The following is a 26525-nucleotide window of genomic DNA, read 5'->3' as shown; positions in this document are numbered from 1 at the left end:
TACAAGTAAAAATTGAGAAAAATAGAAATTTCCTTAAAATAATAATTGTTATTGGGGCGCCTGGGTGGCTCAGTCGGTTGAGCGTCTGACTTCGGCTCAGGTCATGATCTCACAGTGCGTGAGTTCGAGCCCCACGTCGGGCTCTGAGCTGACGACTCAGAGCCTAGAGCCTGTTTCAGATTCTATGTCTCCCTCTCTCTCTGACCCTCCCCTGCTCACACTCTGTCTCTCTCTGTCTCTCAATAATAAATAAACATTAAAAAAATTTTTTTTTTAATTTTTTTTTTTCAACGTTTATTTATTTTTGGGACAGAGAGAGACAGAGCATGAACGGGGGAGGGGCAGAGAGAGAGGGAGACACAGAATCGGAAACAGGCTCCAGGTTCTGAGCCATCAGCCCAGAGCCCGACGCGGGGCTCGAACTCACGGACCGTGAGATCGTGACCTGGCTGAAGTCGGACGCTTAACCGACTGCGCCACCCAGGCGCCCCTAAAAAAATTTATTTATTTTTTTATTTTTTTATTTAAAAAAAAAATTTTTTTTTTCAACGTTTATTTATTTTTTTGGGACAGAGAGAGACAGAGCATGAACGGGGGAGGGGCAGAGAGAGAGGGAGACACAGAATCAGAAACAGGCTCCAGGCTCTGAGCCATCAGCCCAGAACCTGACGCGGGGCTCGAACTCACAGACCGCGAGATCGTGACCTGGCTGAAGTCGGACGCTTAACCGACTGCGCCACCCAGGCGCCCCTAAAAAATTTTTTTAATAAAAAAAATTATTATTATTTCTCCAGTAGTTTGATTCTTTTTGTTTCAGTAATCCTAAATAAAAATGTTTGTATTTGAATCCAAAATGTATATGCATGAGTTAGCTCTTTTATTGCAGGAAAATAAAAAGTAATCAGGTTCCCTGCTTTTACAAAATTACTAACCTAAGAACAATGAACGTAAAATAATATGTACTGACTTGTTACTGAACTATAGCACTGTTGTGTTTAAATCTCTATCTCATGGGGCGTCTGGCTGTCTCAGTTGGTGGAGCTGCAGCTCTTCATCTTGGGGTTGTAAGTTCGAGCCCCACATTGGGTATAGAGATTACTTGAAAAGTAAAAGCTAAAGGGGTGCTGGGGTGGCTCAGTCAGTTAAGGGTCCGAGTCTAGATTTCGGCTCAGGTCATGATCTCACAGTTTATGGGTTCGAGTCCCACATTGGGCTCTGCACTGATAATGTGAAGCCTTCTTGGAATTCTCTCTTTCAAAATAAATAAACTAAAAAAAAAAAAAAATGATCTAAATTAATCTCTAACTCATGAATACATACCAGTTAAAATTTTAAAACCGGTTTGAAAAACCTAAACACACTATCAGTCAGTACTAACCATATATCTTTGAACTTCTAGACTCAATCAGTGACATGAAACTAACATTTATGACTACAAAACTTTGGGTTTTTTTTTTTTTAATTCTTTTTCAATGTTTATTTTATTGAGAGAGACAGAATGCAAGCAGGAGAGGGGCAGAGAGAGAGAGGGAGACACAAAATCCCAAGCAGGCTCCGGGCTCTGAGCTGTCAGCACAGAGCCCGACGCAGGGCTCGAACTCACAAACCGCAAGATCACGACCTGAGCCAAAGTTGGACACTCAACCGGCCAAGCCACCCAGGCACCCCAAAACTTTGGTTTTATATATAATACACATACGTGTATTTTAAAGCTTATTTTTTTTCAACGTTTATTTATTTTTGGGACAGAGAGAGACAGAGCATGAACGGGGGAGGGGCAGAGAGAGAGGGAGACACAGAATCGGAAGCAGGCTCCAGGCTCTGAGCCATCAGCCCCGAGCCCGACGCGGGGCTCGAACTCACGGACCGCAAGATTGTGACCTGGCTGAAGTCGGACACTTAACCGACTGCGCCACCCAGGCGCCCCACACATACGTGTATTTTAAAACTTGGAGGGGAAAGGTCAGTGTCCAAAGAGTCCAATAGACATTTCCTTTAACTATTGTAGGTAAACGAATTGGTGCAGGTAGAAACATACCTCCGAAGTGAAGGTGTGCTGGTCCGGTACTGGTATCCCATTGACATGCTGGAAAGGCCCCCGGCGGGCTACCGGAGGACCGCCACCAACGGGCTGGTCACGCTGGACAATACCAATCTTCAAATTCACAGGTAAAATTGAGCCCTTCTTTCTAGGGGATCACAGAAATTTGCTTACTGTGTTTTACCACATGTACTATTCGTTGTTGACGAGGTTTCCTTCAAAGCTGAGAGAGGGAAGCTATAAAATAACGGCAAAATTGCAGGAGTTGGGAAGAAATGTGGGATCCCGTGTCACCCAGCCTGTGCCACAGGCGCTTGAGGGGTGGGTGGAGATGGCACGCGTGAGGGAAAGCTGTAAAGAGTAAGGCCAGTCCAGACACCGTGTGAACAGCCAGCTTATTTCTCGGTGTTCGTTCCTGAGCGCCTGCTTTGTGCCTCACACCGGGCAGAGATCTCCAAGGAAACATGTGCCCGCACTGTGTGGGTTAAAACCCAAAGACCATTCGTCTCTCTCCTCTAGTTCAGACCTTCCGTGCCTTTCCACCTCCCTTGGAGGAGAATGCGCCACTAACCTGCCTCACGAACCCCTCCGGGGCCTCAGAGCCTCCGCTCTCCACGTACATTCCGCCAGCGCTGCTGGCCTTCCCGTGCCTCCTACACAGCCGCTTGCGTCCTCGGCAGCGCCTCGTGTGTGCTTGTCACTTGGCCTGGGGTGCTTTGCGCAGAACTTTGCACGGCTGTCTCATTCTTGTCATTCAGATCTCAGTACGTCCCCCTTGCCGAGAGAGTTCGCTTTACCATCTAAAGCACGGAGCCACGTGTCGTCATAGCACTGCCTTTCACTTCTCTTCCAGGACCTGAGGTTTTTGCTTGTTTTTAAAATTCATTTCTTGGGTCGTCTCCTCCTCCTGGAACGTGGGGTTCTTAATAGCAGAGACTGATTCTTTGCTAGAGCCCCCGGTGCCGAATGTGGGCCCTGGCTCACATTGTAAACTCGAAATATCTATTGAAAAGGAGCCCAAAACATATGCTTGAGTATCAGTATGATGCTATTAAAAGCTTTTAAAGCTTTATTTAATCAGTTGTATTTTTAGCAAATGTCTCTGATAGATGTAATTAAGATGTAAGTTAATGACCTTTGACTAGCAGCTGAGTGAAAAGGCACAGTGCTTTGTAGAGTTTCAGGCAGGCTACAGATGTAGGATGTTTATTCTCAGTATTATGGCTGTGATCTTGGTATCGGGGGAAATAAGAACCATGCTGTATGGGTTCCTTTGATCAGTAAAGTGACTGAAGGGGGCGCCTGAGTGGCTCAGTGGGTTAAGCTTCTGACTTTGGCTCAGGTCACGATCTCACAGTTCATGGGTTCGAGCTCCACATCAGGCCCTGTGCCGACAGCTCCAAGCCTGGAGCCCACTTCGGGTTCTGTGTCTCCCTCTCTCTCTCTGCCCCACTTCCCCTGCTCATGCTCGGTCTCTGTCTCTCTGTCTCAGAAATAAATAAATGTTAAAAAATAAATAAAGCGACTGGCTTTCTGGTCCCAGTATGGATTGTCATCACAGGTATGCTGTGTGAACTACTCACGTGGGTTTGAGGGAGAGAACTTAGAAAACCAGCGGTAGAGGACTCAGCGGTGGCTTCAGAGATGTTAACTGTCTGCAGGGTCAAAGCAGGGGCCGCCGGGCCAACCAGAAAAATCTCATTCCAGCTGCAGCCTCTGAAATCTGAGGAGAAAGCTGTTGGGGAGTCAGTAAGGACTTGGAGCTTGCTCGCCTCTGTTTTGCTGCCCTGACCCTTCTGAGGTGTGCGAGTACACAGCCTCTTTGCAAGGAGGGTGGAAACGGGTGGAAGTGGTCGGTGTCAGACTCTGGCACGAACTGATTACAGACTGGTGGGGATGAGAAAGAAACCACCCAGATGCCACATCTTGGCTGCTTCTTGTTTATCTTCATAGCCGTGCGAACTCATCAGGTATTACGTGGCTTCATTCATTGCCGTTGTGCCCAAATCTGAGTTAGGACAGACCAGTGTTAAATTTAGTTCAGCTCAGTAGGCAACACAGAATGAGCCCTGATGCCTCCAAGTGGGTTTTAAACCGACACTTCCTAGAAACAGTAGGGCTGCTTCCAACTTGCTTTTTTAGCTTAGTGCTTAATACCAGGAGACTTTTTAATAATGGCGACTAGCTAAAGAAACACAGGGAGGCTCCCCTACGCTTAGTATTAGATTATTTGCCAAGAGATGGAATTCTAAATGAGACCGGCTTAGTCACTAATCAGCTGTTATTCAAGGTGAATGGCAATTACTTCATAAACTGATGACACAAAAAACGTTCGCAGTGGCTATTTTTGAACCGCTTTAGTGAGCTGCAGTTCACATTCCAGATAACTCACCCATTTAAAGTATACGAGGCAGTGGTATTTAATATAGAGACAGGTGTGCGGCCACCAGTGCCATCGATCTTAGAACCTTCTCATAACCCTAGGAAGGAGGCCTGTACCCATGCTCTCCTCTAGCTCAGCTCTGTTCCATTTCAGTGGATTTGCTCGATTCTGGACAATCTGTATAAATGGAATCCCATAATATGCAGCCGTTTGTGTCTGCCCTTTTTTCTTCTTGGCAGAATGTCTTCAAGGTTCATCCACGTCGAAGCACGAAGTATTGCATCCCACTTACTCCTGAGCAGTATTCCACTGTGTGGACTTACCATCCCTCACCTGATGGACAGTGGGATTGTTTCCACGTTTTGGCTGCTAAGAATAATGCTGATGTGGACATAAGTTTCTGTGGGGACCTATATCTTCATTGCTTTTTCCGCGGTGATTTCTGAGTAGAGAAAATCCAAATGTACTTTAACGTGGCTTTTTATTTAAGACCCCAGGGACTGACCTGGCCTACAGAACACAGGGCCAGAGGAGAGGCCTGTGGCCCAGCCCGTGCAGGGGCCGGGGCACCGGCACTCAGCGCCTCTCCCTGCTTTCCCCACAGAGAGCTGCTCCGGTGCGAGGCCGCGCTGGCCAGGCTGTACTGCCGCATGGCCCTGCTCAACATCTTCGCCCCCAAGCTGCCACACTTGTTCACCCGCCTCTTCCACATCCCTGCCATCCGGGACATCACGCTGGAGCATCTGCAGCTGCTGTCCAATCAGCTCCTGGCCCCTCCCCTCCCAGGTGAGCCTCGGCTTTGCCTCTGAGCCACTGGCGCAGTCAGCCCAGGGGGGAAACAGCCCCGAGGGTGAGCCCGGCCCCAGGCAGGAGCCGTGGTGGTGAGGTACTCGCTCGCCGCATGACACAGTGCCTTCGGACTTGTGGAGGTAAGCGGCCCTGAAGAGTCCCAGTGACCTTGGTAGTGTTTTCTCACTGTGAAAAGTGCAAGTGTGCTACATGACGTATTGAGTCCTTGCTATATTAAGCATTCATGGAGCTTCCCAAACAAACTGTGGATCAAGGAAAATTTAGCATTATTTGCGAAATCCCGTCACTGCACCATTGCCGCAGACGTTCTCTCTGGCGTTATTCAAAAAGGAAAATGCTCCTGTTACCGAGCTCCTGCACGGCACACCCGAGTGGTTTGTTGTGACTTCGGGTGGAGCCATTTTGACGGGCCAGGTTGTGTGTATCTGCTGGCCTTAGGGCCCTTGGCCAGTCCCGATGCTGTGTGTTGGTTCCCCCGGTGAACGCTAAGCAATGGATCTGCTTAGCCCAGTCCAAGACCGAGGAGCCCCTGCATCTTTCCCGGCACCTCAGCCTCCACCTGCTCCCCTCGACCTCCCGGCATCTGAGATAGGAGCAAGGCGTGAGAGGGCGGATGGCACTCGAGGCCTGATGGCACCTCCCAGCTGTGGGGTTCCGGCCATGTGTGTGTGCTGGGGTCCCCTGGCCTACCCCAAGAATTCAGAAGCTCCAAAACATACCCAGAAAGCTTTAAAATGTATGTGGAAGAAGCTCTGCCCTAATGGCCTAACGCGCGCCTTACAGACTCCCTTAGCGGCTCCTTGGGGCCTCCAGGACAGGCCAGGGCATGCCAGTAGGTCAGGCTGTGGGAACCCCTGCGTCGAAGCTGCTCTACTTGTGTTTAATAGACTTGGGTCTCCACTTAAGATTTTATTTTAGGAATCGGTTTCGTTGCTTAAAAGAAAGCAAAAATATAGACCACTGACGTGAAATCCCCCGCCGGCCTGCGGGATCTGATCGGCAACATCTTAGCCGAGGTGCCGGGTCCGAGCTGTCCCGGCCTGGCTATCTGGACGGGTGGCTGGTCGGTTCCCAGGCTCTCCCTGGGAGCCATGGGCCGCTGCGGTTCTGGGGCACTTAGGTCTTCTTTCCTGGCCCCAGATGGCACCATCAGCTCCAGCTCCATCCTCCTGGCACAGTCCCTGCAGCACTGCGTGCGCTCCCAGAACTGCTCGGCCACAGACCTCTTCTACCAGGGCAGCTCCCATGTAGTGAGAGAGTGGCTCAGCGTGGCCATCACCCGGACCCTGCACCAGGGCGAGGAGAGCCTGTTGGAGCTGACGAAACAGCTCTGCTCTTTCCTGCAGGTACCGGTCTGACACTCAACTCTCCCTGAACCGGGGTTGTCACCTTTCATTGGAAGGCTTATTGGTTTGCTGAGAATGACCCTCTCGCTTCCCCAACCGCCCCCGCCTTCCGAACCAGTCTCCTTTCCCTCGAGGCTTTCCCGCCTGGTCCCATCTGCATTGGCCTTTGCCCCAGGTGGCTTTCTGGTCCTCCTGAGCCTGTGACCACGCATGCGTTGTTGGCCCTGCCCCTTGCCTGGGAGTTGGGAAGTGAAATGCTCCCCTGTGGGTACCCTGTGCCTTTCCTGGTTAAATGTCTCTGCAGACAGCCCCGGAGCAGTTCCCCTCCGAAGAGTTCCCCATCTCAGAGTCCAAAGTCAACATGGACGTTAACTTCCCCGGGGCGGCTTTCGTCGTGGTGTCGTGCAAAGAAAGTCAGTCTGGATTCCGCAAAGAGTAAGTTGCCCCTTCTCCGGGAGAGGTGACGGGAGAGAAGAGAAAAATAGATTCTGGTGAAATGGACAGAAGAAAAACTCAGATTGTTTTTATTGTTTAATGCATACTATATTTGAAAATAATCTATAGTTCTTTCCATATTTCTGTGTTTTGGAAATTAGTCTTTATAAAGAACGACCTTCTAAAATATGGTGGGAATGGGGGCACCCGGGTGGCTCAGTCGGTTAAGCATCCGACTTTGGCTCAGGTCATGACCTCACGGTTTGTGGGTTTGAGCCCCACGTCGGGCCCTGTGCTGACAGCTCGGAGCCCGGAGCCTTCTTCGGATTGTGTCTCCCTCTCTCTGCCCCTCCCCCACTCACACCTCTGTCTCTCTTTGTCTCAAAAATAAATAAACATTAAAAAAAAAAATGTAATGGTGGGAATGACTCACAAATGCCCGATCCCGACCCTCCTTCTGGGGCCGAGTCTGCTCCCCATCCCTGGCGCGTGCGCCCGGACCCCGCTGACTCTCCTCCCTTCCTCTCCTCCACTCCTCAGCTCCTCCCTGTACAAGGCGCCATGGGCACGGGTGCTTGTCTATGGGCTTGGCCACAAAGTCAAGCGGAACGGCCAGCTAAACCTGATCGAGGCCGTGTGTTATCCGAGGGATGCATCTCCGGCCAACACCGGCCTCACGCCGCCGCCTACCGCCAACCAGTACCCCTCTGTGATCCTGTCCACGGACAAGGTCCACATCAAACTGGGTAGGTCTCTGAATTAGCTCTTGGTGATCAGCACAGCTTGAGGTTACTCTCTGCTCTCTTTCTCTTTGAAGATAGAAAGGATTTTGTACCTTGCTGTGTTCCAGTGCCCAGTCTGTAAAGAGCAGAAGTGCTTGGGATAGTGTATTTTAGGGACAGGAGGTGAAGGGAGCACCCTTCCTGCCCAGGGAGGACCTGCACCTGCTGCCTGGACTTCAGTGGACAGTTCCTTTCTTATGGCCAGTGGGTGCTCTTTAGAGTGACGGGAACAGAGCAGCCTTGTGATTTAGCTGCAATACTCCCAGCTGCCTTTCTCAAGTTCTCCGTGAAACCAAATTCTCTCCAGTGCGAGTGGCTCCTCTGGGGTTCAGGCCACAGTAAGCATCTGCTCCCCGCCCCCCAGTCTAAGCGGTGAACCGCCTGGTGGGAGGCCTAGTTGGTGTTGTCTCCCCAGCATTCTTTGCTAAGCCTGCATGGTTTTAGGTTGAGGTGAGGCTAAACCTATGCCCTGGGGCCAGCTGACTGTCCGGAGCAGACACACAGAGGAAAGGACAACCTGGTCACAGACTTCCACCTCACTTCCTCATCACGTTTGATAAGAAAAGACGGACGTGTGTTTGTTAGACACGATGAAATGTATTAGAGGGGTGCCCAGCTGGCTCAGTTGATCATCCAACTGTTGATTTTGGCTCAGGTTATGATACCAGGGTCGTAGGATCGGGCCTCACATCAGGCTCTGTGCTGAGAGTGGAGTCTGCTGAAGATTCTCTCTCTCTCTCTCTCTCTCTCTCTCTCTCTCTCTCTCTCTGCTCCCTCCCCTGCTCACACTCTCTCTCTCTCTCTCAAAAAAAAAAAAAAAAAAAAAAGGCAGGGGGTTGGGGCGGGGCCTTCGGCTTTTCCACAGCCCCTGTCCTTGTGTCTCTATGGAATGAAACCAAAGGAGACTACTTAAGTGATTTGGTTATTGCTAAACAACTTTATGATCTCATTTTATTAGAACTGATTTTTTCATAGCGTTTTGCCTATACTAGCTGTTTTTTAAACTTTATAATTATAAAACAGAAGTTCTCTATCTTCTCATTCCCCAGTGATCACTATATAAACATTCACCCCTAAGTGCAGGCCAGTCACTATGGTTCCTTCTGAACTTGTCCAGAGATCTCCAGGCCCCTGGCGCCCTGACTTCTGTCTGGTCAGGACTTGTAGCGGGCCTTGGGGTACGGTGCAGGATACAAGGGGGGATCAGATCTCAGGGCCTTTTTCCTCTCACTGTTGCGTCTCGGGCCAGATTCAGGCCACGGCAGTGACATAGGGTAATAAGAGAATATCAAAGTCCAAGGCCCTGGTAGTGCTAGTCTGGGGCACCCCTAGCTGGTCCGCTCTGTAACTTAATTATAAGCTTAATGGTCTCACAGGATTGCAGCCACACCAAACGGCTGATTATTTCTTTACCAAGATGGGAATGTTCCAATGAAGCACCTTTAGAGTCTGACTTAGTATTTCCATGCTGGGTCGTTCGGCTGGTGGGTGTCTAACCAGCTGGGGAGTGTCTCCTTCCCTGTTCTCGTTGCTGCCCTTTGTCCCGTTGTTGTACCAACAAATGGACTCCTCGGAGGGATGGCCTCTGGCTCCTCCTGCACCTGCAGCTGACGGTCTGGAATGGGGCGGGGGGGGGGGGTTACGTTTCTTTTCCCCTCCAACAGATGAGCAGGTGGGCTTTCCGGCCCTGTTCTTCCACGCACACCTGGTGGGTCCTTTTCTTAGGTTTATTTTGGCTTCAGTGCTGCCAGTTATGAGCCTTTCTCCTTGGCCCCTCTTCCAGGGGTGTCTCCACCGCCCGGAGCCGTGCTGGTATTGCATTCTTTGCCTCTGGAGTTCCCTCTGGCCATGGCCTTCGCGGAGCAGCTGCTGTCCTGGAGATTAGAGGATAGCGAAGGGAGATCCGAAGATGAGCCCGACACCATCCCAACATCTGTCCTCCTACAAGTGGTGGAGCTGCTGGGTAAGGCCTCCCTCCCCCCCAGGATCGGGCCTGCGCGAGCTGGCTCAGTGCCAAAGGGAGGGGCTTGCACGCTGGTGGCCTCTTGTCAGGTTGCAGTCATTGGAAGAGGGCTTGCAGAGTGGACAGTAGGGTATAGCCTAGTCTTCTAAACACGTGACGTGCGGGGTGTTTTCATTATTTTGAGGGGCAGCAACTAACCGTGAAGATAAGATTAATTTTACCATACTTCACTGTAAAACCCAAATATGTGCCATTTTTGTAACTTTGGAGGTAAAAGGTGGTATGGAAGTGAATGACATTGCAAAATCAAACATCATGACTTCCTAGTTCCAGAAAGGTTGAAAAGGGGTTGCATTTGGGGGCGCCTGGGTGGCTCAGTTAAGCATTCGACTTCGGCTCAGGACATGATCTCACGGTCCATGAGTTTGAGCCCCGCACCAGGGGCTCTGTGCTGACAGCTCGGAGCCTGGAGTCTGCTTCGGATTCTGTGTGTGTCCCTCTCTCTGCCCCTCCCCTGCTTGTGCTCTGTGTCTCTCTCTCTCAAAAATAAATAAACATGAAAAAACATTTTTTTAAAGGGGGGGTTGCATTTTGGCAAAACTCTTAGAATGGTAAACTTTAGAGTTTTACATTTTACCATGTGTAAATTTACCTCAAATTCTAAATAAATATTGAACTTCATTAATGATATGGCTGCTTAAGCGTTCAGGGATAAAACAGACTGATGTTTGCAACTTAATTTGAAATAATCAAATCCTAAGATAAGTTTCTGGATGAATAGATAGGTAGAAAGGTACATAAGAGCAAATTTAGCAAAATGGTAATGGGAGAACCCAGGTGGTGGGTGTACGGGCATTCACTGTGTAAGTAGTTCAGCCTCCCCATGTATTTGAAATTTTTTTATCATAAAATGTTGGACGGGAAATGATATTGCAGACTTAAATGCTCTCGGGTCAGACAGGTGATGTAAATGGGGGAAATAGAAGGAAAGTGGGCCTGGGCACCTCACGTTCCATCAGACAATCACTGAGCCCTGCCACTCATTGCTGCATCATTTCGAAAACCGGTAATGCAGACATTGATGTGAATTTTCCAGTTTTTATATGTTGGCAATGAAACCAAATTCTTTAAAATACACTGGGTGAGGGATCAGGGAAGGTGAGTGGGGAACCAGTGTAGGAAGGAAATGTCTGTGACCAGCCTCCACTCACCGGCCATTTGCAGTCTTGGTGGAGAAGAATTCTCTCCAACACTGTCCTCTTATATAAATGGCAAACAGCAGAGGAAGGACAATGGAAGGACGTCAAATGAGCATCTGAGGGTGACCTTTGTTCTCTCGAATGGCTTCATGAGTGCCCACATGGCATGACAACCCTGAGTTCATTTCCAGTTAAAGTTACGAAATGGATGCCTGGGTGGCTCAGTCGATTAAGGGTCCAACTCCTGATTTTGGCTCAGGTCATAATCTCACAGTTCATGAGTTCAAACCCCGCGTTGGGCTCTGCGCCGTGAGCACAGAGATTCTTTTCCTCCCTCTCTCTCTGCCTGTCCCCAGCTTGTGCCCTCCCTCTCAAAAATATATAAATAGGGGCGCCTGGGTGGCGCAGTCGGTTAAGCGTCCGACTTCAGCCAGGTCACGATCTCGCGGTCCGTGAGTTCGAGCCCCGCGTCGGGCTCTGGGCTGATGGCTCAGAGCCTGGAGCCTGTTTCCGATTCTGTGTCTCCCTCTCTCTCTGCCCCTCCCCCGTTCATGCTCTGTCTCTCTCTGTCCCAAAAATAAATAAACGTTGAAAAAATATATATATATATATATATAAACAAACTTAAAATAGTTACAAAACAGCATCTCCCCTAAGAGATCAGGCAGTTTAATCCCCTCCCCTTATAGGTGCTGAGCCTGATTGGAGACTCTTGATAAGTCAGCTGACCTGGCCCTTGGGGCTCTGTGCCCACAGCATGAGTGTGTGAATTTAAGATACACATCTGGCACAAAGGGATCTTGATAGAAACCTGTGACCCATCTTGTCCTAGACAAATTTCCTGAACTTCAGTCCTTGTCATGCCTTCTTTATGTGATTTCCACCATGTCTGTGAATCATGTTTGTCAGCGTTTATTGATTTTCTGGCAATCAGCTCTTTCCTCTTTTTTTTAAACTTTAAGGGGAGTTTTATGTTGCTACTTTAAGTGGAAAATTAGTATCTCTTGCTATAACCAGAAGGTTAAAGATAAAAATGGTTACTGTTAGGAAATTCTGACTGTTGCTGCCTGTCAGAGGCTCTGGGTCTGTGGCCCACTGTCTGTCAAGGATATATATATTATAATATATACATATTATAATATATATATAATATATACATATTATAATATATATATAATATATACATATTATAATATATATATAATATATACACCAGCTCACAGTAAGGCTTTCTTGTTGAAAAAACCAGGGCTGGAAGAGGAGTTAGGATACCTTGTCAGTGTGGATTTCTGTGCTAGCTGATAAAATTGGATTGTGTGCCCCCAGAGTAAGCGTCTCATGGTTTGGGAAGTCCTGTTCTCGTGACCTGTCACTAACTCGCTTGATAACCTTATGAGAAAGAAAATGACTTTTTTTTGGTGTGAGCCATAGACGCCGGCTCTGCACAATCGTGTGGCACGGGGGTTAAGGCCGTAGGCTCTGGGGCCAGCCGGCCAGGCTTCAGCTCTTGGAGCCTCTGCTTCTGCTTCATGTGTGAGATGGGGGTGAGTAGCGTAGGTCCTGCCTCTCTCGAGGTTGCCGGGAGGGCGGAGTGCGTCACGTGGCCGGGAATGGTCCCTAGTACAGAATCAGGGCCGTGCAAGTGACCGCTGCTGTTACTGTTTTATATTTGCCTCAGGAAACTTCCTGTGGACCACGGACATGGCGGCCTGTGTGAAGGAGCTTGTTTTCCATCTCCTGGCGGAGCTGCTGCGCACGGTGCACGCCCTGGAGCAGAGGAAGCACCCTGCTGGCCTGTCCTCGTCCATCGCCCTCCAGCTGAACCCCTGTCTGGCCATGCTGATGGCCCTGCAGTCGGAGCTCCATAAGCTGTATGACGAGGAGACCCAGAGCTGGGTCTCGGGCGGCACCTGCGGAGGCTCCGGGGCGGTGGCGGCCGCGGACCACGGCAGGTTCTCCACCTACTTTCACGCGCTCATGGAAGGCTGCCTGGCGGTGGCTGAAGTGACCCTGCCCACAAACATGAGTGTCACGGCCAGTGGGGTGCCCTCAACGACCGCCCCCAATCTCAGCGACTCCTCGTCCTCCTCGTCCTCCTCCCCGGGACAGACGCCACAGAGCCCCAGCCTCCTGTCTAAGAGGAAAAAAGTCAAGATGAAGCGGGAAAAGGCCTCCTCCTCCGGGAAGCGCCAGTCCTCGCGCTCAGTGGAGTCCGACTCCGCCATGCTCAGCATCGGGGGCAGCAAGCCCGAGGACATGCTGTGGTTTCATCGAGCCCTCACCCTGCTCATCATTCTCCGGCACCTCACCAGGAAGGACCCGCAGGGCCTGGGCGTGACGAGCGACGCCATCGCCGACGCCTGCCAGGCGCTGGTGGGCCCCACCGCCCACAGCCGCCTGCTGGTCATCTCTGGGATCCCCACCCACCTGGACGAGGGCATCGTCAGAGGTGCTATCCGCAAGGCCTGCAATGCCCACGGCGGGGTCTTCAAAGACGAGATCTACATCCCCCTGCAGGACGAAGACCCCAGGAAGCCGAAGGACAAGGCCGAGGGCGGCGATGGAAAAGCCGAGGCAGAGAAGACCCTCGGCTTCCCCAGCACAGACAGCCTGGAGGTCAGCACGTCCAGCAGCCTGACCCCTGCCATGAGCGTGAGCGCGTCCGCTTCCACCAGCCAGGCCTCCACCTGCAGCTCCCAGGGCATCTCGCAGACAGTCAGTGACCTCTCCGTGGATCCGCTGCCCTCAGGCCCTGAGCCGCCCATCCCTCCTGGCGTATTGGAGCCCCACGTGGTGTCCAGCCAGGAGAGTCTAGACATTTCCCTGTGTAGCACTGGCAGTCTGGGCAGCCTGGGCAGCCTGGCGGAGCCACTGGACAACGCAGAGACGGCCTCTGTGTCGGACATGGGCTCCGCGTACACGGTCACGTCCCTGGACAACCAGCCCCTCGCAGCACGCCCCATCAAAGGCTTCGCGGTCGTGGAGGTAATGGCGCTCACGCTTCAGCAACCACTGAAATCATGAGCGGCTTGAACCACCCCCCCCAAGCCTCTTTAAACCCTCCAATGTCCTTTCCGAGGGATTAACTGCTAGGTGACCCGGGGGCACTTAGGGAGCTCCCTGAAACGGCTCTTGGAAACCGCAATGACTTACTATGTTGATTATCTGTGTTTGAGGTCACATCTCTGCGAGTGATGTCAAGTCTGATCTCATGAAGTCCTGCAGTTCTTGCTGAGTGTGGGAGGGAGGCAGAGGGTTCTGAGGGGCCTGCCTTTCCTTGCGGATGGGCTTCATCAAGCGCGATCCAGCTCAGGCCTGCCGTTATAGCTTTGAGTGGCCTTGGGTCGTTGTAAATGTTGCCATTGGCGGGAGGGATCTTTACTGATGAGCGTGAGAACAGACTTGCCGTTCTGCTGGAGAGATTCTGAGTTTCCAGATCACATTTACACATCAAGATCCCATCTGCTTCTTGGGCCTCCTTGTCTAGAAATCCCACCTCCTGTGTCTTCCTGCACCCTTGTGTAAGGGGATCAGGCTCAGAGTAAAACTGTCCTCGCCTCCCTGGACACGGAGACGAAGGCCCTCAGAAGGAAACGTGCCTCACCTTCCTCTTCCAGGGAGCTCTGACAGGAAAGCTCAAGAACCTGGTGGTTGGCTTCTTCCCTGGAATCGCTTCTCTTAATCTATGCACCCTCTGCCTGGGGGCTTTTTCAGAGCCAGGCATGGACTTTAGCTCCCTGGGCATCAGAGTAAAGCCACAGACCTGGCCAGGGAGTAGTGACAGAGATTTCCGCTTGAGATGTTCCCTTCCAAGTTAGTGCTATTGGCATGTGGCGGAGACCTTACCAGGAGGAGGCCAGCTAGCAGGGTCAGACCGCACTCACGGCACTGAAGACGAGGACAGGGTTTCAGGGAAAGGCAGGAAGGAAAACAAGGCCATTCATTCCTCTCCTCCAATCCTGACCCTTTTCTTTGTTCGCACAGATAAGATCCCGAGCCAAAATTGAGAAAATTCGAGCAAGTTTATTTAACAACAATGACTTGATCGGTTTGTCAAGTTTGGACGGTGAAGATGAATTGATGGAGATGTCAACGGAGGAGATTCTCACTGTATCTGTAGTAAATCAGAGTCTGTTTGATACTCAGGGGAGCCCAGGGCTAGAAGATTATTTCAATGATAAATCAATTAAAGGTGGGTTATGGATTTTTTTCTTAATAAATAGACTGTTTTTTGAGCAGTTTTAAATTTACAGGAAAAAATGAGCAAAAGTCCTCTCCCTTCTTTGTACCCAACATCCCCTGTTTTTTTCCCACTATCCCCAATTTTTTTTAATGTTGGTTTATTTTTTTTTAATTTTTTTTTGTTCATTTCTGAAAGACAGAGACAGAGTACAAGCAGGGGTGGGGCGGAGAGAGAGGGGGACACAGAATCTGAAGCAGGCTCCGGGCTCTGAGCTGTCAGCACAGAGCCCGACATGGGGCTTGAACTCCCGAACCGCAAGATCGTGACCTGAGCTGAAGTCGGACACTCAACTGACTGAGCCACCCAGGTGCCCCTCAATAATCCCCTATTTTTAACCTCTTACCTGAGAAAGGAACTTTGGGGGGCACCTCTAGGGGTTGGTGATTTGAGAAATGATGTGGAGGGTGTCGTGGATTTGGGACAAGAGGTTCTTTGCCCGGCTTGCGGCAGGGTTCTGAGGGCCATCGGGGCACCGCTGCGTTCCAGCCAGGAGACCACCGGGAGCGGCCGTGCCACAACTCTCTTCGGGCTCGAGAGTGGACTTGCATTCAAGTCCCATTTTGCTTTTTATCTAGCCAGGCTTCCCTCTGTTCAAGTTCAGATGTATTTATTTTGTTCTGTCCTGTGGAGCTGGAACATACCAAGCACGTTGCTGGTGATCATTTGGTCATTTGCTTGAGGACAGTAAATGTCTCCACCTCTGCTCTAATTCTTGGGGAAGAAACAGTTCCAGCTCCTTATTCACCAAGTCCCACTTTGTCATTCTGACGACTCTTTGGGGTGGACCCTCTGTGGCTTCCCCGCTTCTTTTGTGTGATACGGAGTGTTCATCCAGGACGTGGGCCCCGAGGCCCCGCTGAGCAGAATCTAGCAGCAGACTCCCATCTGAGGCCGACGGCTTGCCTCACTTAGAAACAGTGGTTATTTTCTTGTTAGGATTACAGTCTTTTGTGTGGTCTTTTTTTTTTTTTTTTTTTCCTAGTCTTGCTCAACATTTTTCATCCATGTCCTTTTTTTTCTAAATCTTGAATATTTGAAATTTCATAGTAGTATTATAGAATTTGTTTCATGTTCCACAAGTACAAAAATATGATACCAAATATGGGCTTTGTTGTTGCCCCAATCATAAAATTTTGAAATATTCCCTCAGGGCTGGGACCAGGGTGAGGGAAGTGAGGTCTTGGGCACAAAATTTGATGGGCTCCAAAAATCTCTGTAATGTAGATAAATAATATTTTGGTTCTATATTTATAGAAGTCAAAGTTAATGCAAAATGTCCACAACGAACAAACTGGTAAAATTAAAAAAAATTTTTTTAAGTTTGTTTATTTTAGGGGCGCCTGGGTGACTCAGTCGGTTAAGCACCCAACTTTTTTTTCTTGTGCTCATGGACAATCTTCTTATATCTAAGAGAACTTTCTTTTCCCACTTGCTCAAGTCTTGAAGCACACTAATAATGCGAGATGTGCTCGACAGCTTGCGCTTTGCACTAAAAGCACTTGCAGACTCTGTACTCTCTTGTTCCTTCGGGACTGCCCATCACAAACGTGTGGTTGACGTTAAGGTAGATTAAACTGCTGCGCTAAGTAGCCCTAAGAGGACAGTGGCTCAAACCCAGTGGAAGTGTGTTTCTTGCACATGGAAGGATCCAGGGTGAGTGCTGAGGTCCGAGTCCCAGGGGGTTGTCGTGTCCGTGCAGCCGGTGGAGGGGATAAGCGCAGAGGAGGGCAGGCTGGCCCAGGATTGCTCCCGTGTCCTGTCCCAGGACCACACCCAGCAGCAGGGCGGGCCGGGAGTGCGGCTGGGGTGTGTGCCCACGAAGGGGAAACCAGGTTTTGGTGGCCTGCTCCTCACTGCCACTAAACGTCTATTACCCACGTTCCAAGATGAGCTGTTTCTGAGAACATGCTGCAAGGCTCCTCCTGACGTAGCACGTTCACGGCAGAATTGTTTTGTCCTCCCCCGTTTCGTCACAGGTGAGAAGCTGGTGCCCGGTGCCAGGGAGGTGCTGACGGAGATATTTAAGAGCTGTGCCCATTCGGAACAGATGCTGAGCCTGACACCGGCAAAGCCCATCAAAGTGTCGGACATTTATCTTAGCAAGGAGCAGATCAACTCCCAGACCCCAGGCAACCTCCTCCACCTCTTCTTCACCAACGTCCGGCCTCCGAAAAAGGTGCTGGAAGACCAGCTCACGCAGGTAGATGCCCCGCCCCGCCCCCCCCCCGCGTGCCGGGCCTCAGGTGCGCCTTGGGCTGAGCCCGAGGACCCTCCCTCCCTCTGGTGCCCACAGATCCTGAGGAAATACGGCGTGCCGAAGCCCAAGTTCGACAAGAGCAAATACAGCAAGGGCGGGAAGGAGCAGCACCCCGTGAAGGTGGTGAGCACCAAGCGGCCCATCACCAAGCCGCCCGCCAAGGACAAGGCTGTGCTCAACAGTGTCAGGTGCGCGTCCGAGGGGCCCGGCGTGTGCGTCCGCCAGGGGACACGGGGCCGCCGCCCTGACAGTTTCCCCGCAAGGCTCTCCTTGCTCCCCAGAGGTGCAGGCACCCTGGCTCTTCTTTGCTGCTGCGCCGTCTTGGTCCCCGGCTTCGTCCACTCAGAGACACAGTGTTCCATTTTACCCATAAGTGTAGTAAAATCTGGACCATGCAGGCTGGAAAGCAGGCCAGTCTGAAGTAGTACGACATCCAAAATGTACAGAATTGTTAAAAAAAAAAAAAAAAAAAAAAAAAAATCTGACTTCTTTTAACCACACGAAGAATGCATAGGTCATACAGAAAAACTGTAAAATGCATATTAAAAACATATCGTTACTTCATATATAGCAACCCGCTTTTAACAGTTAAGTGTATAACCTTTTATTGGTGCATATGTATTATTTTCTTAAATTTTAAAATAGTACAAAATTCAACAGCATATGCAGTCAAAAGCGACACCTCTTCTCCATCTAAATCTTCTTGCCGCTCTCCGTGAGATTGCCAGTGTTACTTCCAGAGCCTTCCAGAACTCTTCTGTGTACACACAAGCACATGAGCGTTCTCCCACATGTCTCCATACTGTACACAGGGCCTACCCCTTGCTGTTTCCATTTACTACTAATCTTGGGGATGACCCCGTATCAACACAAAAATAACTTCGTGCCCTTTTTTTTTTTTTTTTATAGCGCCATAGTATTTCGTGTGTGGGTGTGCACACATAATTAACAGAATTTTCTGCAGACATAGGCAGATGACTCTCAGGAACTCAAAACTGAATCTTCGATAGCAAAGTGTGACCTGGCAGGAGTCTCTAGAGGAATTGTTTAAAGGATCAGAAAAATCACCTGTCCTTTCATTAATTAATTATATATAAGTGGTGCTTACAAACCAGAACCGTACAATAGACTTTTCTGTGATGGAAATCTGTGCTGTTTCCCTGTCTGTGCTGTTGAATGCGGTAGCCACTAGCCACAGGTGGCCACTGAGCGCTTGAAATGTGGCCAGTATGATCAAGGAATTGAGTTTGTTATTTTATTTTAATTTAAACTTTGGCTACATCTGACTAGTGACTGCTTCTTTGTGCAGCTCAAAAGTATGTAGAAGGAACATTCAAAAAGCATCTCTTTCAGAGTTTTCATAGTTAAGGCATCATTTTGTCCTAATTTGCTCAGTAAACCCCTTGGTGAGAACAGAGCTGGTCTTGAGCCCAGCCCTGTGGGAACTGCAGGCCATGGGGGGGTGCCGGGGGGGGGGGGGGGAGTCTGAACTAATGCGTGTGTGAGGCTCTGTATGTCCTCTGTCAGGACAAGGTGTAGGCACAGGAATTCTGATTGCAGTGCTTTGGTCTATAGCAGGACTGCCTTAAGTGAGAAGAAGCCAACTGTGAAGCCAAAGTCCCCAGAAAAGAGCAAGCCAGATGAGAAGGACCCAGAGAAGTCACCCACCAAAAAACAAGAAGGTGAATGAGTAACTTGGGCCTGGAGACTGGTAGGCCCCTGGACCCAGCATTTGTCTGACTGGCTGGGCTCCCTTGGGGTTTAGGTGAGGCAGAGCCTCAATGCCATCTTTGTGAATTTACGGAGGTCAGCATAGCAGCTCCCAAAATACCATGTATCCAAGGTGAAAAGTAGATGATGGTGATTGAAAGTAAAGATCTGGAGATCTGCTTAGAAATTCGCTTCCAGAAGGCACTTACTGGGCATTAGAACTTGAGCTTCATAAAGGCCCAAGCAGAGCTGGAGAAGAGTCAGGCTGTGGCTCGCTGACCTCACGAGGTCGCAGGTTGTGCCAGGTCGGTGACGGACCCTGGAGGGGTGGGAGGTGGGCACTGCGTGGATCGGGCCCTGCCAGAGGCGTCTGAGGGCCTGTAGTGAGGCCCCTGCAGTGGGAGGTTCTACCAAACTCCTAACAGTCTGAACGCTTCTCCATCAGTCCCTGAGGAGAAGTATCTGACCTTGGAAGGATTTCACAAGTTTGTCATTGACCGAGCCAAGCAAGACATCCGTAGCGTCTGGAGGGCGATTTTATCCTGTGGTTATGACCTTCACTTTGAGAGGTAAGAAGTTATGTCTCTCAACCCAGTTGATACCTTGTATAAAAATTTTTGGGGGGGAGCACCTGGATGGCTCTGTCAGTTCAGTGTCCAACTCCTGATTTTGGCCCAGGTCATGATCCTAGGGATATGGGTTCGAGCCCCCCACGCTCAGTGTGAAGCCTGCTTGGGATTCTCGCTCTTCTCTCTCCCTCCCTCCCTCTCTCTCTCTCCCCCACCCTGCTCTCGTGCTCTCTCTCTCTTAAAAAAAAAAAAAAAAAAAAAAAATCGTTTTCAGCCACCGGATGTATTCCCAAGAAAATCCTTCCAGGGAACCATTCTGTCTGCCTTTCTTAATGCCTACTGAGTTATTTTCAAATTTTTCAGAATTATTAAAGTGGGTGTTAGAACCTGTTTGGAAACAGACTCTGTTCTAAACAATAAATTCATTTTCTCACAGTTCTGGAGGTCAAGGGCTCAACAGGGTTGGTTTTTCCTGAGTTCTGTCCTTGCCTTATGGACAGAAGGTCACCTTCTCACTGCGCGCACACGGGCCACTGCCTGCCCGCTTCTGATGAGGACACCAGTCTGCTGGTCTGGGCCCCGCCCTTATGACCTCCTTTAACTTCATTAGGAAAGGGGTGAGGGGGAGATACGCTTCAGCCACTAACAGGAATGACTTCTCTTTCCAAAGACCCTTTGTTCCTCAGAGTCCCGCGTTGTCTCCGAGTCTCCGTTGCCCACTCTCTCTCCCTCCCAGGCAGGAGCACAGCAAGGTCACTGCCCGCCAGGTCCCCAGGGCCAGACAAGGATGGTTTCCCCTTTCTAGCCACAAGGGAGTCCCAGGCAGGCGTGACATCTGCAAACTGGAAGACACCTGCCTACCCTACTCCAGCGCTCACCCCTGGCGCTCAAAGCAAGGTGTGCCCGGCGTCAGGGAAAGAATGGCTGCCTCGAGCATGCCTCTCAAAAAGCCACTTTCAGGATTCAGAAGCCGTTTGCTGCTTGGTTCCGCCATTTTGTTCCTTCACGGAAGGCTCCGGGTCCATCCCTGGATGGGCCTGCATCATGGTGGCAGGAACGAGTTTCTTAGTAAGCCAGTAGGGGAGAGAACTCTGGGGCTTTTGAAAAGTAGAATCACCTGTTTTGGACTAGAAAGTGCATTTGAAGTGGGAAGGGTGCAAATTGGATTACAAACGGATTTCCAAGTGACGTGTTTGTTGCAGCTAAAGGGCTCGTTCCGGCGTGTCACGGGGCCACCCTGTGCCCTGAGCCCCTTCTGACACCGGGCCCAAGGGCAGCCAGTGTGGGGGGGCTGTGAGGGGATCCCACAGAGGAAGCTCGCTCTCTAAGCGCTGCTTGGGTAGGAGGGAGGAGGCCTGTCCGGAGAGGTTCTGCCATTGCCCCAAGGAAGGCCCTCCTGGCAGGATGCACCCTGTGCGGCACGTGGCCCAGTTAAGGTGCTGCGAGCTCCGGAGCTAAGGCACCCATCCACCCACCAGCCTGCCTGCCTCTCTCGGGTAAGCAGCTGAACGTTTGCAGGTTAAGGACGTGCGCGGGTAATTAAAAGCCCATGCAGTATAGGCAGGCACAGGGGAGAGGGCCTGTGATTCGGTGCCCAGGGGGCTTCCGTAAACGTGTCTCCCAACATTTTCTGGGGGTAGAGTTTTTCAGTGCTACGGAAGTGGGATCAGACCAGACGTTTGCCTTTTTCGTTCTTCCTCGTCATTCAGTGTCACCGCAGCAGAGGACTCCGCGGTCCCGTAGCCGTGGGCACTTGCGTCGTGTGTGATGTGGCTGCAGTTAAAGTGCTGCCCTCACAAACACACCTTTGCCTGTTGGCGTAGCTCCCGGCGCCAACCCTGGGACGGGGCCGCTGGCAGAGGGTAAAGGCTTCGGTGAGGCCGGCGGCCGGTGGCTTCTCGGGCCCTGGCCGTGCGCACCCTCAGCGAGCTCTCATGAGGCCAGCGCCGCCGCTATGGCTCCATCGTATAGGTGAGGAAGCCGAGGCTCAGAAAGCAGGCTTCTTTGTGGCTCGGGTCGCCAGGTGGCCGAGATTTGAGTCCAAGGGCTCCCGAGCCCCAGCCCTAACCAGGCGCCCTCGCCCCGCGCAGGAGGGAACACCTGGGGGCGCGCGTCGCCAAACCCCAGGAGGGATGTGCCTTTCCGGCCCCTACGGCCTGCTCTGCTCCCTCCTCCCGCTGGGTCGCGACCCGGCGTCCCGAGGAGGAGTCCCCGGTGTCCCCGGCGGCCCCGCCCCACCTCGCCCTTCTCCCCCGGCCCCAGGTGTGCCTGCATCGATGTCCGACACGCGCACAAGGCCTCAAGGAAGTGGACGCTGGAGATGGACGTGGCGCTCGTGCAGTACATCAACCGGCTGTGCCGCCATCTCGCCATCACGCCCGCGAGGCTCCACCCCCACGAGGTGTATCTGGACCCCGCAGACGCCGCCGACCCCAGAGTGGCCTGTCTCCTGAGTATGTGGGTCCCGGGGGTCTGGCTTTCGGGGACCGTCCCCTGCGCCGCCGCTGGGGTAGGCGCGCCTGCCGTGAGCCACGTGGGCAAAGAAGAGGGAGAGAAAGGCACGAAGCTGCGACTGTGGCCGAGCTAAAAGTTTACAAGGCCTCACTGTGTGCTCGTTGCAAGGAAGCCGCGGGTGCTGCTGGGAGACCACGCCCCATCACCGCACCCAGGCCTCCGCCCAGAGGTCACGGTGGATGCCCCGCTGGAGTCGGCGGCGAGGGGGCGGGGCTCAGAGTTGGCCGCGCGTTAGAGGCATTATCCATTACGAGAGAACCCGCGGAGAGCGCGGCGTGTCTTTACTAAGAGCTAGGAGTGCGTGTGCACACACAAATGCACCCACAGACGTTCTCCATAAATCCGTCCGTGGAAGGTGACCGCTGGGCTTGTTTCTGTGCCTGTGCACGTGTGTGCCACAGGCGGTTTTGAGTCTGCCCGCTCTTGCTCAGCCACACGGCCTGGGCCTTTGCTCTCTTCCTGATACGTCCAGGGTAAACGTGGGCCAGACGTGGTCCCGATGTCCATCTCTCCCAGCTGGAGAGGAGACGGACGTGAGCGTGAACAAGTAAGACAGTGTGCCGGTATCTCCGTGTCCTGGTCTTGACGTGTGTCGCTTTTGGGGGAAAGCAGATGAAAGGTACCCGGGACTCTGTACTATTTTTGTGGCTTCCTAGAAGTCTCCTTATTTTGAAGTTGAAAATTAAAAATAGCAGCTCTGCAGGGCCCTAAAGATAGGCCAAGGTGGGAGGGGGCGCCGGAGCCTCCCTTCTGGCCAGGTGGGGCCTCCCGCCTTTGCTTCTGCTCGGCACAGGCTCGGGCAGATTGAGGGCCCCACTTGCTGAGCGTCTCTGGGTGTTGGGGATGAGATCCCCTGCGGGAGCCTCCCGGTCCCCACTAAGTGCCCACTCCTGATGGCCGCTTCAAGTGATGGGGGCCACTTGAGTCTGTTCATGACCGAGAGTCTCGGCCTGACCGCCCCCCGTGCCCTGCAGACGTGCCAGTCGAGAGTCTGCGCCTGCGGTTCGCCTTGCTCCAGTCCCTGAACACCACGCTGGAGACCTTCTTCCTGCCTCTGGTGGAGCTGCGCCAGACCCCCATGTTTGCCCACAGCATCGCCGCCCTGCTGAAGGAGGCCAAAGGTCAGTGCCTGCGCCCGCTGCCGCAGCCAGACCCAGCAACTGCCCGGGATGACCCTTCTCCTTTACATGTGACCTACGTGTGTCCCCAGGAACGGCGCTCCCAGCCAAGAGCGGTTACTTCAGCTATGCTCTGAAAAATTAAATTTTCTAAAGTTTTCAAGGGTTCCTGACTGGCTCAGTTTGAAGACCTCGCGGCTCCTGATCTCAGGGTCGTGAGTTCAAGCCCTATGCTGAAGGTAGAGGTTACTTAAGCGAATAAAGCTTAAAAACAAGAAGTTTTCGGGTTATTTAGAAATACATAAGGCTCTGATTCGCTATCTGCCAACTACGTGTTCCTGGGCACAACAGAGTCAAGGTTCGTGCGTTACCATTTGAGCAGATACTATGAACTTGCCTCCCCGGAAGGTCAGGACTATGACACCTGAGTGCCTCACGGGCCTGAAGAGCATCCCAGGAGAGACTAGACAGACCCATAGGGGACAGCATGTCCTCCACTGGGCCTCAGAGGCCACAGGGAAGGAAGGCGAGCAGCCCCATCCCAGCCTCTCTCCCACATTCCTCCCCGCAGGGCTTATCTTTTACGACACGAAGGTGACGGTCATGAATCGGGTGCTAAACGCCACCGCACAGAGGACAGCTGACCATGCAGCTCCAGAGATCACGTTGGACCCCCTGGAAATCGTGGGAGGTAAAGTTAGCTGTACAGACCAGAAAATACAACATAGCTGTGATCGAACAAAGGATTTAGTTGATTTGCACAGGAAAGAAGCCTCTAGAAGAAGGGAGTCCAGATATCCATCTGGCTGCTTCGTCTTTCTCCTCTAGTGTCCCAGTGTTTGACTCCCACCTTCAGGGTCTCCTAGTGAGCCTGCCTTCCTGGCAGCAAGAGCGAGGGGAGGAGCTCTCCACTTCCTGGAGGCTCGCCTTGGCTTCCCATCTCCCGGGAGGCCTGCCACGTGGCCACACCTAACTGCAGGGGAGGCTGGGATGTGTACACTTAACTCTGGTTGGCCGTGTGCTTGCTGGAGTCGGGGTTCTGGCATCGAAGCAATTGGGGCGATTGGCTGCTGGGGAGGCGGCCAGGAGTCTGCCACGGCACATGAACCCACACGTGCCACAAATGACACGAACTGGAGGGGAGAGGATCACAGATGGGGAGGACACCCCCCCCCCCCTCCCCGGGGACAGAGGGAAGGCTGGGAGCCACACAGCCAAGGCACGAAGATGTTCCAAAAGTGGAGAGATGGCAAGGCGGCGGAACCAGGGGCAGGGAGAGGGCCAGGAGGCAGGCGAAGGCCCGGCCAGGTGTCCGTCCTGGGCTGGAAGAGCAGAGGAAGGAGAGGAAGGTGCTTCGGGGCAGGGGCTTGGGGGGTGGGGGTGTTACTGGTTCCTCTCTCTCTTCCCAGGGGAGATCAGAGCTTCTGAAAACTCCTACTTCTGCCAGGCTGCCAGGCAGCTGGCCTCGGTGCCCTCATCCCAGCTTTGTGTCAAGCTGGCCAGTGGCGGTGACCCCACCTACGCCTTCAACATCCGCTTCACCGGGGAGGAGGTCCACGGCACCAGTAAGTGGCGGCCCCCGCCGGGCTCTGCAGCCAGTTCGGGTGGAGGCTGTGTTGAAAATGAGAACATTTTTGGAGTTATTTTTAGTCTAAACTGTCCACAATCCCCCCCACTGGCAAGACTAAGGAAGCTGTGTCCTTGTTAGCCTGCTCTGCAGAAGCCAGGACGACCGAAGGGCTCCCCAGTGCCCCCGTCTCCCATGGGACACATCCGAACTCTGAGCCCAGCGGGCCCTTCCCGGGGGAGAGGGCCGACCCAAACCGAGGGTGTCTCTGTTGTGTCCGGCGCGAAGGGCACCCCCCTAGTGCTCACCAGAGGTGGGGTCCCCAAGCTGGGACGGCACTGGGCAGAGGTCCCTGGCAAGCACCGGTTCCCCACCCCCCACCCCCCCACCCCCGGGCCCGGGGGCCGGTTTCGGGGGCCTGGCCAGAGCCACCAACCGGCACCGTAGTGTGCTCCGGGCACAGCCGGCTCTCAGGACCGCGTGCTCAGCACCTTCCACTCCTCACAGCACCAACACTGCACAAGAGACCGGCCTCGTCCCATTGGACCAGTGGGGAAACTGGGACGCTGCCAACCCTAGTGTCCCCAAGGTCAGGCAGCCAGCTGGGGTTCAAAGCCAGGTCTGTCCGATTCCCAAGCCCAGCCCTTGGCAGCTTCAGCAGGCCGGGGTCTCCTGCTTCTCCGTGGAAGCTGAGTGAGGACATCTGTCCCCAGGCACATCCTGTGCGTGGCTCCGACCAAGCAGTGGGCACGCACAGCTGTCCTCTGAGCTTTCTGACCTTAGGACATTGACAGGGGATGCACAGGGGAGAGGGGATCCAGCCACAGAGAGGAGTTGGCAAGAAAACCGCAGGCACGTTTGGAATGACGGCAGCAGAGATGCTGATGATCGCCGGTTGCCCTTTGCGGGCGTTCGTGCGTCAGGCTGTTCAGCTGGACACTGCTCACCGAACAGATAGACACTGGGCACCTGGGCCTGGGGGGAGGGAGGGGAGCGCGGAGTAGCACGGGCGGCCCCACTCCTGGTGCAACCCGGAGCGACGGAGGTGGATTAAACGAGCCCGCGGATCCGTGTAAGCTCACGGCGGTGCCAGATACGCAGGGCTCTGCATCCTGTCTCTCTGACTCCTTGAAACTAGCCTGCGACGTAGGTAGGGTGACTGTCCCCCTTTGACGGATTGGGTCCCTGAGAAGTGATGACCTGGGGGTCACCCAGCCAGTAAGTGGCCCGGCAGGACTTGACCCCAGATCTCCCCGCCCTCAGGCGAGCACTCTCTCCGCCGCAGCCGAGTTCAGGCCGGCAAAGGAGCTGCCGTTCCGGGCGGGCAGGGCGGGCCGGCGGGGCCCCCGATGTCCCCGATGCCCATCAGCCTCCATGTGTCCCGCAGGCGGCTCTTTCCGGCACTTCCTGTGGCAGGTGTGTAAAGAGCTGCAGAGCTCCTCACTGTCCCTCCTGCTCTTGTGCCCCAGCTCAGCCGTCAACAAAAACAAGGTAAGACGGCCGAGGCGCGGGCCATGGCGGGGCAGTGGCCGGGACCTGTGTTCCCGGGGAGGAGGACAGGCGCCCGGCAGTCGCTGCATCTCTGCCT

The 26525-nt window shown here is 52.7% G+C and overlaps 1 protein-coding gene across 5 annotated transcripts in view; it reads left to right on the top strand.

The window, feature by feature from the left end:
* Positions 1 to 26525, top strand: part of HECTD4 (HECT domain E3 ubiquitin protein ligase 4) — a 194455-nt gene that overhangs the window by 161019 nt on the left and 6911 nt on the right. For 4 of the 5 annotated variants that reach the window (XM_045457014.1, XM_045457012.1, XM_045457013.1 and 1 more), the window contains exons 55-71: positions 2009 to 2169; positions 5029 to 5210; positions 6375 to 6580; positions 6885 to 7015; positions 7556 to 7761; positions 9581 to 9760; positions 12638 to 13944; positions 14944 to 15151; positions 17179 to 17402; positions 17496 to 17647; positions 19035 to 19141; positions 19615 to 19738; positions 22001 to 22191; positions 23227 to 23373; positions 23942 to 24061; positions 24780 to 24935; positions 26325 to 26428. In XM_045457014.1, the coding sequence (XP_045312970.1) occupies positions 2009 to 2169; positions 5029 to 5210; positions 6375 to 6580; positions 6885 to 7015; positions 7556 to 7761; positions 9581 to 9760; positions 12638 to 13944; positions 14944 to 15151; positions 17179 to 17402; positions 17496 to 17647; positions 19035 to 19141; positions 19615 to 19738; positions 22001 to 22191; positions 23227 to 23373; positions 23942 to 24061; positions 24780 to 24935; positions 26325 to 26428 (3906 nt within the window). The remainder of the gene's footprint in view (positions 1 to 2008; positions 2170 to 5028; positions 5211 to 6374; positions 6581 to 6884; positions 7016 to 7555; positions 7762 to 9580; positions 9761 to 12637; positions 13945 to 14943; positions 15152 to 17178; positions 17403 to 17495; positions 17648 to 19034; positions 19142 to 19614; positions 19739 to 22000; positions 22192 to 23226; positions 23374 to 23941; positions 24062 to 24779; positions 24936 to 26324; positions 26429 to 26525) is intronic. The other variant, XM_045457011.1, reaches the window with a different exon arrangement.

This window comes from Leopardus geoffroyi, chromosome D3 (assembly GCF_018350155.1).
Source record: "Leopardus geoffroyi isolate Oge1 chromosome D3, O.geoffroyi_Oge1_pat1.0, whole genome shotgun sequence".
Lineage (NCBI taxonomy): Eukaryota > Metazoa > Chordata > Mammalia > Carnivora > Felidae > Leopardus > Leopardus geoffroyi.
This window is presented reverse-complemented; position numbering and strand designations above follow the sequence as displayed.